This window comes from Diabrotica undecimpunctata, chromosome 2, assembly GCF_040954645.1.
Source record: "Diabrotica undecimpunctata isolate CICGRU chromosome 2, icDiaUnde3, whole genome shotgun sequence".
Classification (NCBI taxonomy): domain Eukaryota; kingdom Metazoa; phylum Arthropoda; class Insecta; order Coleoptera; family Chrysomelidae; genus Diabrotica; species Diabrotica undecimpunctata.
Genome location: NC_092804.1, coordinates 49,202,297 through 49,222,664, shown reverse-complemented (window position 1 = coordinate 49,222,664; position 20,368 = coordinate 49,202,297). Strand labels below are relative to the sequence as shown.

The 20,368-nt window shown below is 34.7% G+C and overlaps 1 protein-coding gene across 2 annotated transcripts in view; it reads left to right on the top strand.

The window, feature by feature from the left end:
* LOC140434515 (uncharacterized) overlaps positions 1-14,442 on the top strand; it is a 31,112-nt gene extending 16,670 nt beyond the window's left edge. The window contains exons 3-5 of one of the 2 annotated variants that reach the window (XM_072522842.1): positions 1,912-2,136; positions 7,651-7,945; positions 14,227-14,442. In XM_072522842.1, the coding sequence (XP_072378943.1) occupies positions 1,912-2,136; positions 7,651-7,945; positions 14,227-14,276 (570 nt within the window). In that variant the 3' untranslated portion in view covers positions 14,277-14,442. Of the gene's footprint in view, positions 1-1,911; positions 2,137-7,650; positions 7,946-14,226 lie in introns of those variants that run through there. The other variant, XM_072522843.1, reaches the window with a different exon arrangement.
* Positions 14,443-20,368: the final 5,926 nt, after the last annotated feature.

Sequence of the window (20,368 nt, the reverse complement as noted above, 5' to 3'; positions counted from 1 at the left end):
TATGTATTCTTATTGCTTTCGAGAAGGCTGTTGATATGTTCTTCAAATGCATTTTAATTATTAGGCTCTGTCCATGTATGTGTAGACTTTTTTTAATCATGTGGTATCTCTCTTTTCCAAGGTCTATTTCTATCGACGCTTTCACCATTCTGTGGTTGCTACCTGTTAAAAACTGGTTCAGGACTGTAACATATTTAAAGATATGTCTCTTGTCAGTGATGATAAAATCGATCTCGTTTCTAGTTTTTCGATTCGCTCTCTGCCATGTCAATCTTGATGTTTTTTTTTTGTAGAAGCTGCTCATTTTGAATAGATTTTTTTCCAGCAGGAAACTTTTACCGCGCTCTTTCCTATTTCCCAAATAAAATTTTCCCAGTGATGTTTTTGTCTCCTCTGAATTTCTCCCAGTTTTAGCGTTGAAGTCGCCACATATATGATAAACAATGCTTTTGTATCGTTTAGGGCTAAAGTAATGTCATCGTAGAATTCTTCTATTTCGTGGTCCACAGGGCCACTTGTTGGGGCATATACTTGTACGATTTTTAAACTATGTATTTCACTTAGTCGTAAGGTTAAAGAAGCTACTCTAGTAGAAAAACTTTTTACGGATATAATGCTATTTTCTTTGTACAAAGAAGCCAATGGCTCCCGTTGTTTCAGTTTCACTGCCGATCGATCAAACAAGTGACCTGATTTTAGTTTTTTCAAACTTTCAGGCAGTACTTATATGCTTTAATATTTATTACATTAAAAAAACTCCTAGCACCACTAAACTGTGGTATGTGCTATTCGCTCCGTGCGTGACCATGGTAGGGGTACCTTAAAACGATGCCAGCGTGCGTAGCGGCGAAATATGACAAATTTGGATCTTTTGGATCCATAGATAAATAATATAGTATATAGAAATTTTTTTGTTTTGGATCTTTTTAGGCATAAATTTTATCAAAAATGGGTGCAAATACATGTTGCGTATTTAATTGTGCTAATAATAGTAAAAATAGTGAGTGTAGCTTTTATAGGTTTCCAAAGATTACATATAAATTAGAGAAAAGAAAAAGATGAATTCGTGCTATTAATATGAAAAAGTAAATATCATATAATTTCATTTTTATCCAACTGAAATAGGAAAAATTTAAATAATTTACCTTAAATGATATTTCATTAGGCTTCGAGCTAACTGCAGCCTGCCAGATGACTTTAGCTTTTATATCATCTTCTTCTTCTTAAAGTGCCTATCCGTTCCGGACGTTGGCGATCATCACGGCTATCTTCACTTTGCTTATTGCAGCGCGGAACAGTTCAGTGGTAGTCGTGTTATACCACTTTCGCAAATTTTGAAGCCAGGAAATGCGTCTTCTTCCCGGTCCTCTCTTACCATTTACTTTCCCTTGGAGAATTAGCTGGAGAAGGCCGTAACGTTCTTGATTTCTCATTACATGACCTAGATATTCCAACTTTTTAGTTTTGACGGTCATGAGAATTTCACATTCTTTCCCCATTCTACGCAGGACCTCCACATTAGTAACTCTGTCAACCCAGGATATACGTAAGATGCGCCCTTTTATATCATAATTTTTATTATTATTGTTTTTAATTACAGGCTCTTCCACATGCAAAAACTGGATTTGCCAGTACTAGATTTTCCCTTTCTTTTCCGTTTGGGGTTGAAAAGATAAAGTTGATGAATTTTTAGAAACCCAGTTTTTAATACTAAATTTATTTTGTACATAAACTGCAAAAATATAATTCAAAAACTAATTATTAATACTTGTCAATTTCGTATGTATTTAACATATGTTTAACCTCAAATTGGGAGGTCCAAAACTGTCAGATGAAGGTGGTAGATGTATGAATAACATAATATGCTTAACTTTATTTTTTCATTATTCAAATACCTACTATTGTTTTCAGTGTAAATGTTCAAATATCGAAGCATTTAACGACAAACAGACGAAAGAAGAATACGATAGAGGTAACTTTTATAATAATTGGAATATCGACTATCGGAGCCAAGTCAGAAAACAATATGGACACTACAAAGAACAAAGGTGTTGTTCTAATGATATCACACTTAACGGTCAGCGTGCATGCTGTGGTTGTGAATATAAGTCTAGATCTGAAGACAAACAAAACGAGGTAGGTACATTATTGTTTCAACAGTATTTAGTAAAATATGTATATGTATATACAAAAATATGTATAACAGATTATTCGTTTTTTACTATTAAACAACACACACGAAACAACACTTCTCAATACGTCAACAAACTGCAGTTTTTATAGGTTGACAGATAAACTATTTAGAACATGGCGGATTGTCACAGAAATTTGGATTGCGAAAAAGCCCTTCGTTTCGCTTCATGTTGGATGATGTATTCTGTGGAAAAAGAAATGAAAAGCAGAATCATCAAACTAATAAATCCTTCATTCCATAACAACAACCTTAAAATGCTAAACAACTTATTTATCACCAATTCTTACTTAAGCACATTAATTAATAAGATGTTGTTTAACACAGTCCATAATGAAGACTTAACACCCTCCCTGCGATTAACACTGATGAACCTGATGGCTCCAGCAATGACAGAGTCTCTAATATTCCAACTTTAAACAGATATTTCTCAATACCTTATATCAAAGATATTACTCCAGGGTTGACTAGAGTACTGAATAATTTATAAATTAACACTAATAATCTTAGCTTCAGGACAATATGAAGTATTAACACTGTAAAAAAAAGGTGTGTGGAACTCTGAAAGTTACCGACAGAAGCAACGCTTTGTCTTTACCGAAGAAAAGTGATTAAAAAAAAAAAAGATTGTAAAGTCGGTTCGCTAATCCCAGTCTCAACAGTCTAGTGAATTTATTAAATTTTTTTTTGCTAAAGTTCATTCGTTTACCAAATTCCCATCAGTAAACATGAGCACGTGTTGATATTCGCCGTCTCATTCGTGAAGAGGATATTAAATATAATTTATTACCTTAAGCGAGACAGTTTCTCATATTACAGATCCCAACTTGCCAGCATTTTAAATTCAAATTGTATCGTGTTGATTTTTAAGTTAATATATTGTGTTATATTTATGTTATAGTTATTGTTAAGTTATTTACTGGTCGTGTTATTTTTAGAGTTTAGTTTAATTGTGATACAATGATTAAATTTCAAGAAATTCTTACACTAACAGTTTCAAAAGTAAATATTTTTAAAAATCATATGATACATAGGTCGTACATCAGTACGACCCTGTTTGGCTTACACGTGGTTCTATTGACGATTGGGAATTTGTAAAATGAATAGGGTTTAAGTTAGTTATATTTTCACAGACTAGAAGTGGATAGCTGGAAATTACTACCCAAATCAAGCATACGTGCTCATAGCCAATATATTTATTGTTAAGGAACATTAATTCACATGCAACTTATTAACAAAACAAAGCTGTATAAATTAAAACAATAAATCAAAGGCTTAATGTTTTATTTTTAAGATTGTATAATCGTTTATAGATTTGTATATACAAATTGAAAAATTACTATTTCGAAAATAGTTTTCGTACCATCACCATTTTTGTTTTGTGTAAATATAATAAAAAAATAATAAATAAGATAAAATTTTAACAATAATTAACTCCATTCAATATTTATTTATTTACAAAATATTTTGACGAAATAAATTCCACAAAATTAGCAGTCAATCAGAAAAGGTAAGACAATGTCACATACTTCATTAAGTATTTTTAACATTTGTGTATGATAGAACTAACATAAACTTTGGTTTTTTTATCTTACAAAATAAGTATAATTCGTATGGGTCTAGTATACACTCCCACTATTTAATAATTTAACTAAAATATTTAACTAATATATTTAATTAACTACACATATGTCCAAAAGTTTGGAATATTGGAATATTTCATCTTTTTATCGATTTTTATATATAAACTCTTCTGAATAGTTAAACATCATTTTGTTTTAATTCTCAACAATACTAAATAAATCTTTAAACCAGATAAACGATAAGCAAAAAAATTATTTATTCTCTTGGAGTGAAAAACTTACAATGTACAACTTACATTTAAAAATAAATTAGTATAAAAAAAAATAATTTTTAATAAAACTAATAATTAATATTTCCTCCATTGGCCTGTATTCATTCCTGTAGGCGATTTGGCATGCTGCCGATTAACTGGTCGAGCTGTGCTTGCGAAATTCTCTCCCATTCTTCACGTGCAGCTTCTTTTATTTCTCGAAGTGTAATAGGGGGATTATTTCGCTTCTTAATGCGTGTTTTGAGAATGTCCCAAGCATGTTCAATAAGTTTCATGTCGGGGGAATTCGAGGGCCACTGTAATGTAGGTATTCCTTCTTCTTCCAGATAATTTTGTACTGCTGCTGTTCGATGAGGAGGTACGTTGTCATGTATAAACACAAATTCATCACCTACTGTCCCTCGGAATAGACGTACGACAGGATTTAAAACTTCCTCGATGTACACAGCACCATTGGCTCTTCTCTCCAGAACCAGCAGTGGCGTCCGTGTACCACTCATAATACCACCCCAAACCATAATACTGCCACCTTCAAATGGGACACGCGGTTGGGCTGTTTCTAGTCAGGCTTGTCTTTCTGGGGCACTCCAAACCAGTATTTTTCGCGAATCAGATAGCAAGCTAATTTTTGACCCGTCAGAGAACATCACGTTATTCCAGTTAGGACCATGATACACCATTTCTATAGCTCATTGCAACCTTACTATTTTGTGTTGGTAGGTTAGTTTAGGAACACGTAGCGGTCTTCTACAATACAAATTTACCGCATTTAGTCTGCGTGTTATTGTTTGCCGTGAAATATTCAGTCTTTGAAGCCTAGAAAGTTCTCTGGATATATTCCTTGTAGATTCCAGACGATTTCTGCGATCTATCAATGTTATTTGCCCGTCTTGAGATGATGTTGTACATCGACTTCTACCACTTCTGGGACAATCCTTTACGTCATTTGAATCTTGGAATTTTTTTTTAATTTTCGATGCAGCACTCTTAGTAACATCAACAATATTCGCGATATAATTTTGACTCAAGCCTTGTTGTAACCAAGCAATTACTCTAGATCTGTCAAAATGAGATATCACGTTTCTAGGCATTTTTAAACGGCTCAATTAAAATTTAAACAAATACTGAAATAATGCGTAAATACGCTAATCAGTTAAATGTGACCAAAATCATACAAAAGCGATTCAAATTTTTTATCATTTTCATTCAAAAACGCTCTAGAATGAATATCAACAACACTTTTAAAACAACTATACGCGTAGATACATTATTTGTACATATTCCAAACTTTTGGACATGTGTGTATATATAATATATTATATATTTAATTAACCATAAGTTTGTTTGAGCTGTTAATAGTGTGAGGTAGGAATTTTTGTGTTGTATGTTTCCGAATATGAATCTGTCAAAATATTCCCGAGCTGAGCGAAGAAATATATATATGTAGGTATGTTATAAGTTGTTTGTGAATTCTCCAAAGGGAAATCAGGTCTTTTAAGAGCGAAGTAAATCAGTAACTACAGTCGTTATATTATTATAGTGGATTACTACGTTATACTTGCTCTCATGTTTCATGCCGAACATATAAACCGAAAGTTTATTACCGGGACCACCAATCAATTCAGCACTTGTTTTGATGTGATTACAGCATGGCACAGAATATATGAACCATCACCTAAAAGGAACTTGGTAACTACTATGCTTTATGCTATTTACTTTGTCAACAGTTGATTACTGCCCAGGCAAAGGCCTAATTTTCTTGTTTTAACCGCCACAAACTACGTCTTATTTTTAGGGCATTTTTTGTACCCTTTAAAATAACCCGTCCGTAGAATGTGATTAGTTCATCATACAAACAACAGAAAGTGCGAAACAATCATCGGAGACGATCAGTTTGGATTCAGAGCCGGCATGGGAACGAGAGAAGCCCTGTTCAGTTTACTAGTTCTCGCACAAAAATGCTACGACCAACAGAAAGATATATTTATATGCTTTATAGACTTCGAAAAAGCATTTGATAGAGTAAGACACGACCTACTATTAGAACGTTTGCAAGAAGTCGGTTTAGATGGAAAAGACATCAAATTCTTAAAAAACTTGTACTGGAACCAAAACGCCAGAGTTAGGATCGAAGGTTCCACATCCGCAGAAGTAGAAATTAGGAGGGGAGTTAGACAAGGATGTGTTCTGTCGCCTCTGCTGTTTAATCTTTACTCCGAGTTTCTATTTAAAGAAGCATTGGAGGATTCCAAGGATGGAGTCAAGGTGAATGGCGTAAATATCAACAGTATCAGATACGCCGATGATACAGTGTTAATTGCGGATTCCGACGTAGGTCTACAACGACTCATCGACAAGACCAACTCGACCTGTGAGCAATTTGGTATGAAAATAAACATTAAAAAAACCAAAGTGATGTCAATCCGAAAAAATCAAAACGTACCTCAACCTTGCACAATAAATGGGCACATTTTAGAACAGGTCAATAGATTTAAGTACCTGGGATGTTGGATCGATAGCAGCCTAAATCCTGATCTAGAAATAAGATCGAGAATAGAACAGGCCAGAAAATCTTTCGAAAAAATAAAAAAACTGCTTTGTGATTCTCGAATAAAACTCGAAATTCGACTACGTTTATCAAAATGCTACGTCTGGTCGACTCTTCTATATGCAGTTGAAACGTGGACCCTAAAAACATCAACCGTAAATAAATTGGAGGCCTTTGAAATGTGGATCTACCGGAGAATGCTCAAAATTTCATGGACATCGCATACCTCAAACGAAGAAGTGCTGCATAGAATAGGCAAGGAAAGAGAACTTTTTAACACAGTAAAAGTTAGAAAAACATCATACCTAGGCCACATACTGAGAAATAATAAGTACCAATATGCCCAACTTATAGTGAAAGGAAAAATCGAGGGAAAGAGAGGCCTAGGAAGGAAAAGACTATCGTGGCTCAGAAACATCCGACAATGGACAGGGCTAAATTTTGAACAGCTAATAAGAACAGCTGAAGATAGAGAAGATTTTAAAATTGTAGTAGCCAACCTCCATTGAGGAGAGGGCACTTTAAGAAGGAGACATCATACAAAACTCTACTTGATTCATAACAATCTATAAAAACGTGAGATTGTTTTGCTGTTCCTCTTGAGGGTTGGTGTATAGACATACTTTGTTATGCCATTTTAGTGCACTTAACGCTCTTTTTTCCAAAAAATGCCCCAGTCTTTGGGACCAACACTTCATACTTACAATAGTCACTGCGAGGAATATAGTAGATCCAATGCACTTAGATTCCACCATTTGCACTCTTTATGATTCGACCCAAGATTGTATTAGATCACTTGGAAGTTCTTGATTATTTTTTATCTTTGCAAAGAATCGGAGTCAAACATTCTAAGTACTAGGTAAATATTATACAATTTAAGCTACTAGGTCAGAATTTTCTTCTTTCCGTCTTTATATTAATGCTTTTAGCCAATGTTTTTTCTTTAATTCCTTATAATTCTTGAGAAGCTTCATGTTGTTCAATTGTTGGTGTTTGGTTTAAGATATATATCCTAATTTTTATTCTATCATAATTATATTTTTATAAATATTTAAGATACCTAACGTAACGGGATGTTGTTTTGGATACCAGCCATGCATATTAAAACTGATTCCTCCTGCAGATGAAAATCCATGCGGCCCCTGGTGCGCCGAGTTAAAATTACCGAGGCCAGGTAGTACCGTTCGCAAAGATAGAAAAAAAGAAAATAAAACTGAATCAAAAACTTGTCTAAGACCATGTTGCAAACATTGGAAACCTAAAGAGGGGGAATGCAAATATGATTTACCTTGCAAAGCTCACTGTTTTAACCACCCAGTAGGAATGAAACCAAAATACCACGTACCAACAAGTAAGCTTTACAATCATTATTAGTTATAAGTTATAAAAAAAAAGAGTAACTTTAACCTCCTGGGGCCTAGGGTGATATATATACAACATAAAAATCAAACATTTCTAGTGACGTCATCTAGAAAAAAAACTACTTCACTTTCTTAGGGTTGGGAACCTGTATAAGTAACTGTGAAATATAATAGGTTAAAACAGTGTATAACAATCATCGAGCAAAAAGACAAAAGAGGGAATGTAAAGGTAGTAGGGGCAAAAATATTGTTAGACAGGAAGTGCCATCTTGAGAGGCCAAATTAAACAAGGAAAGAGAGTCTTTCCTTGTTTAAGAAATCAAATAGTTGGGTTATGTTATTATTTGTCCCAACTGTCACATGAAATCTTATTTATATTGAAGTTTTTTAACAATTGTTTCACATTTTAGACTGTTATCGTTAATATTTAATTAAAATTTTCTCGTCTAAGACACATTCTGAAAACTATTTTATAGCTACTGTTAATAAGTGTCGGAAAATTTAAATTTGGCGCATTCGCATTTCCGGATATGTCCGCCATCAGAGGCCACTTTTTTGGTCGCCTTTTCATAACGATTAGATTCCCTCTTTTGTCTTTTTGCTCAATGATAACAATATAACAAATGAAGCATGAAAGATGGCCTACCGTCCTCATGTTCACGACGTAAGTATTCATAAAATATTAATGTCATCATATACTTTTTATACATATTTTTATATGTGTTGTGTATCTAGATGATCAGTTTTTGCTACCCGATCTTTATTTTGTAAATTCATGAGGACATATTTTGAATGTGGCAGGTAATAGTTTTATGTGATATAGGTGTTACGTGGGGCCTCAACCTTTATTGTTAATTTTATTTTGTCATATAAGTATTACATAGGGTCTTATTGTATACTAACAATTTTGTACGATTTTCAACACCGTAACAAATGTTTCATTTGTTACGTTGTTGAAACAAGAACAAGAAGAGACTTGACAAGACTCAACAAGAACTTGAAGAGCTTTTTTACGAATCGGATCTAAACCTTTCCGATGAAGAAGATTTGTACTTATTTGTCCTTATTTGTACTATTAGACGTAGATCTATCAGAGTAAGTTGTAGTCGTGGTGTCAGAACAAGAGTAAGACGTAGTGGAGGTCGCCGTAATGATACTCCAGTACCACTACCTGTTTTAACTGATGCATGGATCGGTAATTTCTCTCCCCTAGAAAGACCCCTTTACCAGCCAAGGGTATAAAGATGTGGATTGTCAGTTATGGACTCCTGAAAATTTTTTTAAGCAATATAGTGATGACCGCATATTGGAAACCATGACTGTAGCAACAAATAGAACATACCTTGAAAGAAAAGGAACAGAGTTGAAATTGACAAGTAGAGTTAAAAACATTTATTGGTGTCCTATTCGTTATGAGTGCTATAGAGCTCCCAAAAATTAGAATGTATTGGTCGAGAAATTATGGTGTCCCAATCTTCAAACGACTGGGTAAGATCCAAAACAAAAGTCGAGGACATAGCAACAAAAATTGCCAAACTTACATGGAGCTTCGCGGGCCACACTGCTAGACAAAAAGACCAACGTTGGAATACTACAATACAACATTGGAGACCTTACGAAAGTAAACGACCAAGAGGAAGACCACAGATGAGATGGGTTGATGACATTAAAAGAATAGCCCGAACAAATTGGAAATATGTTTCTCAGGATAGACACCGATGGAAGGAGTTGGGAGAGGCCTATGTCCAAACATGGACGACAGAAGGCTAAGAAGAAGAATCGTCAAAAATGCTATGACGCGAACCCGATTTTTTAAAATCAGAACATCTCTAAAGGTTGTTTTTGATGATATCGATAAACAACAAAAAGTAAACAAAATTTGGAAAGTCTTACCTCTGTTCAACAGTATATTAAATGGTTATCATGCTCAAATAAGATCTGATAATATAAGTATAGATGAAATGATAATACCTTTCACCGGTAATTGAGGAATTCGTCAATTCAAGGAATACGAAATGGTTAATAGATCTGAGGTGATCACGAACTACAATCAGTTCATGGGTGGAGTTGACCTTGTTGACAGAATGTTGGCAGTCAATACAGAGCAGTACAAAAGGAAAAACATATACCAGCCAAAAACATTCCTCAACTGAGATTATTCGAGTTAGAAATGGGGAATAAATGATTTTGGACAACACTCAGTCTTCCGATTCTGAGACCTGTGGCGACTACGAAGACCTGAAGCCAAAACATAAAAAATGAAGAGTCTAAATTCAACCTATACCTGCCGAAGTCAAACAGAAAAGGCGATGGATAGGAACGACTGGAGAAAAATTCTTGGGGAGGCTAAGACTCACACAGGGTTGTAAAGCCAAAATGATGATGATGAAGGTCAACTGCATTTTATATAAAATGTAAGATATTTTTATGTAGTACACGGAAACGAAATTGTTTTTTGCAGTTTCTTACCAAAGACTAAGTTCTAATACATTGTTCTGTGTATAAAAATAATGAATAATAAAAGATTGCTTAAATTTGAGTATTTATTGTACTGTTTCTTTCTTATGTTTAAGTTTATTTTGGTAACAGATAGACCCAATATATATGACATTGAGAAAAGCCAGATTTTCCATTGCATATTTTTTTTTTCTAAGTAGGAATCAACTAAAAGGGTAAAAAAACAAAATAGTTTGAAAATATTTAAAAAAATACTCTGGGTCTTAGGAGGTTATCCCTATTTTTTGGAATATACTTAGAGTATTTAAACGTATTTAAAGGATGCGCGTGCATTACTACTACGTACACTATTTAGGTACATGAGTCAACTTAACATAACAGCGCAGTAGTAATAAATTGTCTTAATAAATACGTTGCGCAATTTTTGAAGTGTATAATTGGAATTATTCAAAATAAAATAAGATATAAACAATAATTATTTAAAATTATATTTTATAAATAAGGCTGACTCAACACCTAAGAAATTTAAAAAATAAAATTCAATATTGTATCATAAAGAGAAATATTGAAAAAATATGTCATACTTAAATTCTATCAATTTGATTTTTTTAAAACAGCAAAAATATCGCAGATTTCATTGGTGAAACGTCCGTTCAAAATCTCATGGAACTTTCATTGCTTCTTAAGACTGTCTATACCCCTCTAAACATGCTTAAAACTAGTGATCGTATGAACTGTCCAAATCTTGCCAATCTTACGTGCCTCTAGCTGAGAATCACTAAAATTAAGTTATGGTTTAAGACGATCCCAAATTTGTCAGATTCTATTAGTCTACTTAACAACACCTAGCCACTCCACTACTGCTCAGAATTAGACAAAGAGATTTCAAAAGATCCAGATCAGTCTCAGAATACAAGAAACAGACAATTATATATGCAGAAATAATGATTTTACGAGCAGAAGTAGAGAAGGCTCTCAACCAACTAAGAAACAAAAAAACGGGTGTGGCAGTCCAGTGGGACTGCCGGTGGAAGTTACACTTCTACACACGCATTCGCCGTTACAAATTTATTTGGGAGTCAATCTGCACAATCATTACATATGTAATGCTATAGGTAAGACATAGCAAAAAGAGAAACAAAATTAATAACAACTTACTAACAATTAATAAACAACTTTTGACCTGTAATAGGAGTATAGTAAATGAAGGATTGAATCAACATTTTGATGAAAATGTATATTTTTATTTTCATATATGTATGAAAGGAGTTGAATGCAAAATTTTTTACACATACTCTGCAGTAAAATTAATTGTTTATTTTGTTATTAATATAATAATACAATACAAATTAAAATGCAATATTCATAAGTATTTAAAAATGACAATAATATACATAAAAAAATACACTACAATACAGTGCAACATAATTCCATATAATAATACAATACAAATTAAAATGCAATATTCATAAGTATTTAAAAATGACAATAAAATACATAACTTTTCTACTTACGCATATATGTTTAATTTACCATGTAATAATATTAATAAAAAAGTCCTCCCCGACTGGGAATCGAACCCCGGTCTCCCGCGTGACAGGCGGGGATACTGACTACTATACTACCGAGGACATGACACAAACAAATTTCAAAATTGATAGTTTTGGATCATACAGTGATTTATTGAGGTTATTATTTTGAAATACAAAAGACTAATATAATTATGAACATTTAATAAATAATACAAAACATATCACATAAATAATAATATTAATAAATATTATATATAAATATTATATGTATATATCTTTATATAATATATATAATATTAAATTATATATACAAAAGGAACATTTTTATATTCGAGAGGAAGAGAGAGAAAATATATCTTCTGTCTCTCTCTTACTCATTATCTTACATATGTAATGATTTCACAGATTCACTCCCATACAAATTTCCAACGTGGAGCGCGCGTATAGAAGTATAACTTCAAAAACTCCAGGGATAGATGGCATAGCTGCGAAAAGCAATGGGCGAGATTGTCATAGATGTAATACTGGATATGTTCAACATGATATGGATCACAGATGAATGGCCTGATGAGTGATGCGAATCAACCTTTATCCCTATCCATAAAAAAGGATCACTAACCTATGAAGCAATTAATAATCATTACCATTATTTCGAATGTAAACAAAATCCTGTTACAGATAATCGATGAATGGCTGAAGAACTTTCTACTTCTAGAGATAGCCGAAGAACAATGCGAATTCATACCAGGAAAAGGAACGCGTGAGCAGATATTGAACACCAGACAGATAATATAAAAAGCGAGGTAACACAGTGTACCAATGACCACCTAGTTAACCTAATAAGAAATCTGTATGATAAAAACTCAGCCAAAGTTAAAGTATACAGAATAAATTCAAATAATTCAAAACAAAGAAGGGAACTAGACAGGGCTACATACTATCACCATTATTATACAACACAAATGAGGAAAGTACTACACGAATGGGATGTAGGAATCACTACAGGAGGCAGATAAATCAGTAACCTGCGATACGCGGATGACACACTTATACTAGCAGCGAACGAAGTCGAAATGATTTATCATCACCGAACGACTAAGCCGGATAAGTAAAGAATTCAGACTTAGATCAACACCGGAAAAACAAATAATGATCGTAGACAGGGCAAATATTAATCTACTGCACATACACCAAGCGGCGAATTTCGAAGTAATATACAGATTTGTATCTGCTAACCAACAATGGGGACAGCTCCTCAGAAATCAAGTGTATACTAGCAATGGCCCGAACCGCAACAGCTAAATTAATTAAAATATGAAAAGACCGACCAATAACAAAGGATATTAAGCTCAGGTTGGTCAATTTCCCTATTTTTCCTATTGCTACATACGCCGCTGAAACATGGACTCTCAAAAAAAAAATTATAGAAGATCAAAGCCTTCGAAATGTGGGCCTACAGAAGCATTTATTGTGTATCCTAGACAAAGCACAGGGCCAACCTGTCAGTTCATAGACATTGTCCTTGAATAGCCTCATATAAAAACAGGCTATTAAAAAAAGTAAACCCAGCATACCTAAATTACTTCGGCTACACAGCCAGAAGAATGGGAACTATGGAACTCTTGGTAGTAGAAGGAAAGGTAGAAGGCCGAAGACCAAGAGGAAGAGCTCCGACACGATGGGCAGACCAAATAAAGACTCTGGTGGGAAAATCCGTACATGAAGCCGTTCATCTGGTACAGGATTGTATCCAATGAGGACAGCAACCTAACAATATTTAGACCATGCACCATGTAATGACAAAAGCTCAAGGAATTGTGAGAAGCCACTCTATAAGAGTTCCCCTAGCACATTGTCCATAAAGGAACGTTTCCTTTATGTTAATTATGAATAGTGGTCAATTCGGAGGACAAAACAGGGATATTAAAATGTCTCTATTCTGTACTTACATTATACAAACAAGATATCAAAAGTGAAGCAAATTGACCATAAATTTTTGGTATTGGGGCATTCACATTTAGCCTGTGACCGTGACTTGTGAGATCATAAAGAAGAACAAAAAAACTTTTAATGATATAAAATATATTTTATGCAAAAACGCATTTTTTTTATTTATATAATGTTGTGCAATACTGGCCTACAATTTTTTCCAAAAAGATTTTGAAAATTTTACTTTTGTGTGATGTTAATGTGAAATAAAAGTTACTTACTTAATTTAAGGTGCAATAAATCAAATATTTAATATAATTTATAATTTAACAATAACTTTATTTTTATTACAGTTGATTACGACCTTTTAAGAGACCTTGGAGAATGCATGGATTTAAAATAACACAAGCTTATATATAATAGAGGAAACAAAGAAACACTTATTACTTGAAGCAGTTATTCTATAATTTTTATAATTAAAAACACTACCAAATTTCCTAAAACTTTAACCAGTACTTAAAATATTAAAGAAAAAATTATATAATTGAAACTATTTTCGTCTATTGTTTTGATTTATATAGACTGTTGAAAAATCAACCAAACACATTGAGCACGGCGTGAGACCATACAGATGCCACACAGATTTTCCATGTGGTCGGCGTAACACCATTGGAATGTCACACGACATGAATGGAATTGTCTACTCTATAGTGTACACTAAATTTTCACCCAGATGAAGATATAGACTTCATAGGAGTCGAAGCACAACGAGAAAGGCCCGAGGAACCTAACGAAATCATCCCTACAACATCACCGGAGGAGATAAACGAACTACTCAAAAACAGTTCATCAAGGAAAGCACCTGGACCAGAGCAGATCACAAATAGGGTTCTGAAAAACTTACCGACGGGAGCCATATTATTTCTAACACACATAGTCAATGCGATGCTAAGATATAAGCTCTTCCCAAATCGATGGAAGGAGGCCCATGTCATTGTGATACCAAAACCAGGAAAGGAAAACACGTTCCCACAAAACTACAGGCCGATAAGCTTACTCCCGGCAATTAACAAGATTGTAGAGAGTCATCCTCAGCAGACTCCAAGCAGAAACTGGCAGGCGAGGAATAATACCAGAGGCACCATTTGGATTCCGGTCAGAATACTCCAGGTTATCAGAGTACATAGCAGCTGGATTTACCGACAAACAATACACGGGAGCAGCTTTCCTGGACGGAAGTAAAGCTTTCGATAGAGTCTGGCATAAAGGGCTAATCTACAAAATGAGAGAATATGGATACAATGGAGCAATGACAAGACTAATATCTTCGTACTTAAGCAACCGGAGCTTCAGAGTTCGGATAGGACAAGTCCTCAACAGACAATCACCATCAGTCTTTGATCAGCATGACCAAAGCTACCTCTCGGCAAATTTCTGTCAATTTAACTAAACCACTTTTACATAATAAGTATGAAATACACCAGGAATATGGGCACGAATACGACAACTATTGAGGCTTATAGTTGAATCTTAAGTCACGTTTTATGGTGTCATTTTGAACATTTTTTGTAGCTTTGTGCCTCAGTTTTTGAGAAAAATTTTAACACCCAGTATCTCCGAAAACGAAGTATTTGCGGAATACATTTATATAGCAAACTGTCATTATTTTTTCATGCACAATTACTCCTTGAAGTTTGTTGTACTTATTTACTAACACTTTATATATTATACAAATATGTATTATTCAAATGGAGAACCTCTGTAACTGGAAACAATTGATTTCTGAGTCTTGGGACACTGAGAACTTTTGATCAGCATGGTCGAAGATACGTATCTGCGCAAAGTTTCAGCCAATTTAACTGAAACCACTTTTACATTGCCAGGGTACAAAATTATCTTTATTTTCTGGTAAAAATATGATAACCTTTTCCATTTTTTAATGTTTTTGAACAATCTTATAATTTAAATACGTAATGAATGCATAATAATTATTTATTTTCCTTATCCGCTTGTCTGTAAACATTATTTACCTATTTGTTTTTTTCTCACTCTTTTATTGCAATCCGTGTCATATTAGGAGTAATATTTTAGTATTCTATAGAAATAATCCTTTCTAAATGGTCTACATCATCGAATGGTTCTCGCTGATAAACCTGCCGTTTTAAGTAATCCCATAACAAAAAGTCCAGGGGAGTTAAATTAGGAGACCTGAGAGGCCAAAAATATCTGATTACCTGTAAATCACCTTTCCATTACACATATATTCAAGGAGTACTCTAACGTTTACGGTTATATGAATGGAGGCACTATCTAGTTAAAATTGACTTTTCATACGTTCATGTAACGAAAGTTCGTGCAAAAAATCAAAAAACAATGTGCGGCATTTAAGGAATGTCGAAAAAATGGGTACAATTAATTTATTTGTGTAATCATACGTTTATTACTTACAAAATTTGGATTACTCTTGAACCATTGGCGACAATTTTGAAATGAGACGGTTCCGTTAGAACAAAATGTTGCTTCATCGGAAAAAATTGTCTTATTTTAACTCTCCTTGGATCAAAGCGCAGAATTCAAATCGAATATTGTAATCCCTCGGTAGCTATGTGTGTCCGAACTGCGGTTTGTATGCATATTTATTAAGTTTTCAAATATTTGCAAGCGTATCTGTATTTAGCGAAGTATTTGTGATTAAAGAAACTCTTTCGCGTAAAGACATTTTTACACTTTACTCTTGAATAAAATTGATATTTTTTAACAAATCTCGTAAACGGCTTAAAAAATTAATATCCCATGGTTGCATTTTAAGTTTTGGACCATGCACAACTTTTATAAAGAAAAAATGTTCATAAAAGCGATATTAAAAAAGTTTTCCATATGGTGCTAACTTAAGTAGACATACTGTATATATGAAAAAACTTTTGATACAATTATAGAATATTAAAACCAATAAAAATCTCTATATGTCTAGCCAAGATGGAGCAAAAATAAATGTAAGATTCACTGAGTCGAATGAGTAAATGATGGCATCCGACAAGGCACGCCTTACAAGGTAAAAATGACTGGTATATCATGGTGGTAAATGGTAGATGTGTCTTGTACTATCATGCTCCTTCTCCGCTGTGTGAGTGTGTACTGCGTGTGACCCTCTATTCAACTATATTATACAGTATATGTATTTAAAGCTTTCATCGCTTTTATATACAGTAACTTTCGTTTTAATATTATTGTTTAAAATTGATCATTAGGACAATGTTTCATATACTAGGTGACTAGTGACTGTCCCAATATTTTTAAAACATCACAGATAAATAACAGAAGGTGTTTCTATAAAGTACCTTTAATGATCCTTAAATGTACTATACATTTGGCAATTGGACTAAAACCATTTCCTCCATAACATAACTCATACACTGACATACATAAAATTCACATAAAAACTTATATAAAGGACTTAAAAACTAAAACTCCAATCAATGGTAGGTCGCTTAGGTCATAAAAAATAAATTTATATACAAACAGTTTTTCGTACATTTAACAGTCTGCGTTGCTTTTAAAATTTTAATACTAACACTTTAAACTACATCTTTACACCTCTTCATTCTTATTTTTAATACAATCTTAATAAGGAAAAATAATTTTAAATAGGTACACCATTGCTATTTAAACGATAGGCTCCACCCCATTACAGAAGAATATGTAGATTCTTTCAGAACTACAAAGGGCGCATTATGATCAGGTAAGCTCATACTGGAAAAAATACAAAATTGTTTTTCGTGTTAACCACAACGAAACGTACAAGATCGTATGTAGCTTGTATTGTTTCGTACTAAGAAACGTCACTAGTACGGAATATAATCCCAAGATCATTGCTGTCTACATTGAAACCATGAGCGTCTTACCGTTGAGAACATCATGAATGTTTTAACTTAGGACATCTCTGTGTTATGCATTAAAGTTATAAATGTCATAACGCTGGGAATATTATACGGATTTCAATCCAAGAGTTTATGACCGAAATTGAAAACCGAATAAGAAAACTTATCTTTTGAATTCGCGCTGGTTCGAACATAAATCGTTTACGTGACATTGATTGAAACCGTAAGTTCTTTAAGCCGAGAACATTCTGTGGATTAGAACCCCAGATATCTGAAGGAATTAAATTGAATTGGATTCGAAGCCAACTGCGTCTTGGTAACGATTGCTATATAATGCAATACTTGTATAATGCGTTTTGTATTTTACAGTCAATTACAGTCAATTATATCCGACTGACTGACATTTTTTAACCTTGTTTAAGCTTTGTGCTTCTTCAAGGATGGTTTTTAATATATTTATTAATTGGTGCTTATAGCTTGGTTGGTTCGTGCGAGGACTAAGACCGGGTGCCGCCGCTGTAGGCAGGAGTGTCAGAAGAATTGTATCCGCGACCGACAAGAAAAAGCAGCTGGGAGCCGTGTGGACCAAGCCCGCCACTAAGTACAAGTTAATGGAAAACGGTTCTTTTCAGATTGTTTGGCCTTTATTGGTTTGTTTGGAAATCGCGTGGAGGATAGCTGTGGCTGTGTCCTCACCTAGGATCAGGTATCATTGTGCAGATTGGGAAACCACAGAAAACCAATCTCCCCCTGTCCTTGTTATTTTATTCGACTCTTAAGGAGTGAGTGTGGTGCTCACTTGTGTGGTGTATGTGTTTGGTTTGTGTATAGTATGTTGGATGAGTTTCTATGTTTGTGAATTGTGTTGGTGTGAGCGTGTTGGTAAAGTGTAATGTGTAAATGATAAGTGTATGTATTTCTGTTTGTGTGTATAGGTGTGTGCATGTGTATTTAGGTGCGGAGTTGGGAAAATGTTTGGTTTATGCGATTATTGTAGTGGGAAGTGGTAATGGCATATACATATAGTGAATTGGAAATTTGGTTAATAACTCGGATGGTTACGCTTCTCTTTTCAGGGAAGACGTTGAATAGGGTCATGGATATAAAGTGAATTAGGGATTTCATATCAGAGGAAAGGTCGTATGAAGGGATTTGTTTAGCAGTATATACTGGTTGGGTTTGATCGTAGTTGTTGGGAAATATGTTTCGGTGTGGGCATCTTGGTGAGAAGGCGGGTGGGAGCCGCTACAGTTCGGGCATTTAGGTTCGGATATCTTGGGGCATGCAGATGACCTGTGATTTTGTCCGCAATATGGACATGTATAGGATTTTTCGGGGCATTCGTTGTTGAAATGTTCTCTTTTACAACATTTCGAGCAGTATTTCGACCGAATCGGGACGGAGTTGCCAGATCTTGGGATCTCGCAATTTAACCGTTCACCCTCGATCTTAATAACGCTCGAAAGTGCTTCGGCGAACTTAAGTTCAGAGTTTGTGAAAACTTTGATATAGGAGGTGGGTTGGTTGGTAGAGCGGGCTATTATGCGAATTATTTTTGTGTAAGGAAATTGAAGTTCGGATAGATTATCCTCGATGTTTTCTAGAGATAGGTTTTTCCGACGCCGGCTATTATGAATTGATAGATCTCAAAATTTTTTGGAGCGGGAGGTGGATTTTGGGATTTGCTGAATTGACGAGCAGTGAGTAAGATGGTGTCATCTCGAGTGGCTTTTCGGAGTTTTGCTGGATCGGATGATGTCGTGGATGTTAAGGAGCTTAGTGGTTCGCAGGGCGGCTGTCTTTTGGGAAGGGAGTACTTTCATTGAATCCAAATTGGGAATGAGATTTTGTTCTTTGATAAGTCGGTAGAAAGGTCTCTGCTGGCAGATATCCGAGGGGATTTCCTCGATTCTGTAGCTATAGGTGGATGGTGGTTGTTGTGTGTTCGGGGTATGGGATTGAGGGATTGTAGTTTGCTGGGATGTGGTGGGTGATTGTGCGGGTGTGTGTATAGGTGGTGGTGTTTGTGCTGTCGTGATTGTGTTTTGTGGTGGTGTAGGGGTGTGTTCGGTGAGGTTGAAGGTAGGTGGATTGTAGTGTGGGATGTCTGCTTTGGATGTGGAAGGGGTAGGGTGGTATTGCTCTGTGTGTGTGTTCTTTGGTGTTTTCTCTGGGGCTGCGAATGTTCTTGGTGTGGTTTTGTTTGTGTCAGGCCCGTTGTGTATAGGATGGCCTGGTTTTCGGATGCTTCAGTTTCCAGGTCGAATGGGATATCTTCGAGGAGATTTTGGAATTTGAGGGTTCTAAGAAGTTTTCTCTGACTAGAAGAACTGACTGAACTGACTAGAAAACTTCCTAGGGATTAGTGTGATGTAGTATCTGTGTGTGTGTTATGTTTGTTTGGGAGTAGGGTGTTTTGGTTTGGGTGTGGGTGGTCTGGAAGGGGGTGGAGGGGAGGGAGGAGGTATAGGTTTGGATGGTTTAGGAGGAGAAGGGATGGTGGGACGGGTGGTAGGTTCATGGTATCAGGGGTAAGCGGACATGAAGGCGTTTAGGATAATTTTTTTGATGGCTTCAGGAGGGGATGTTTTTTCGGTTTGTTGGTTTATGTTTTGGA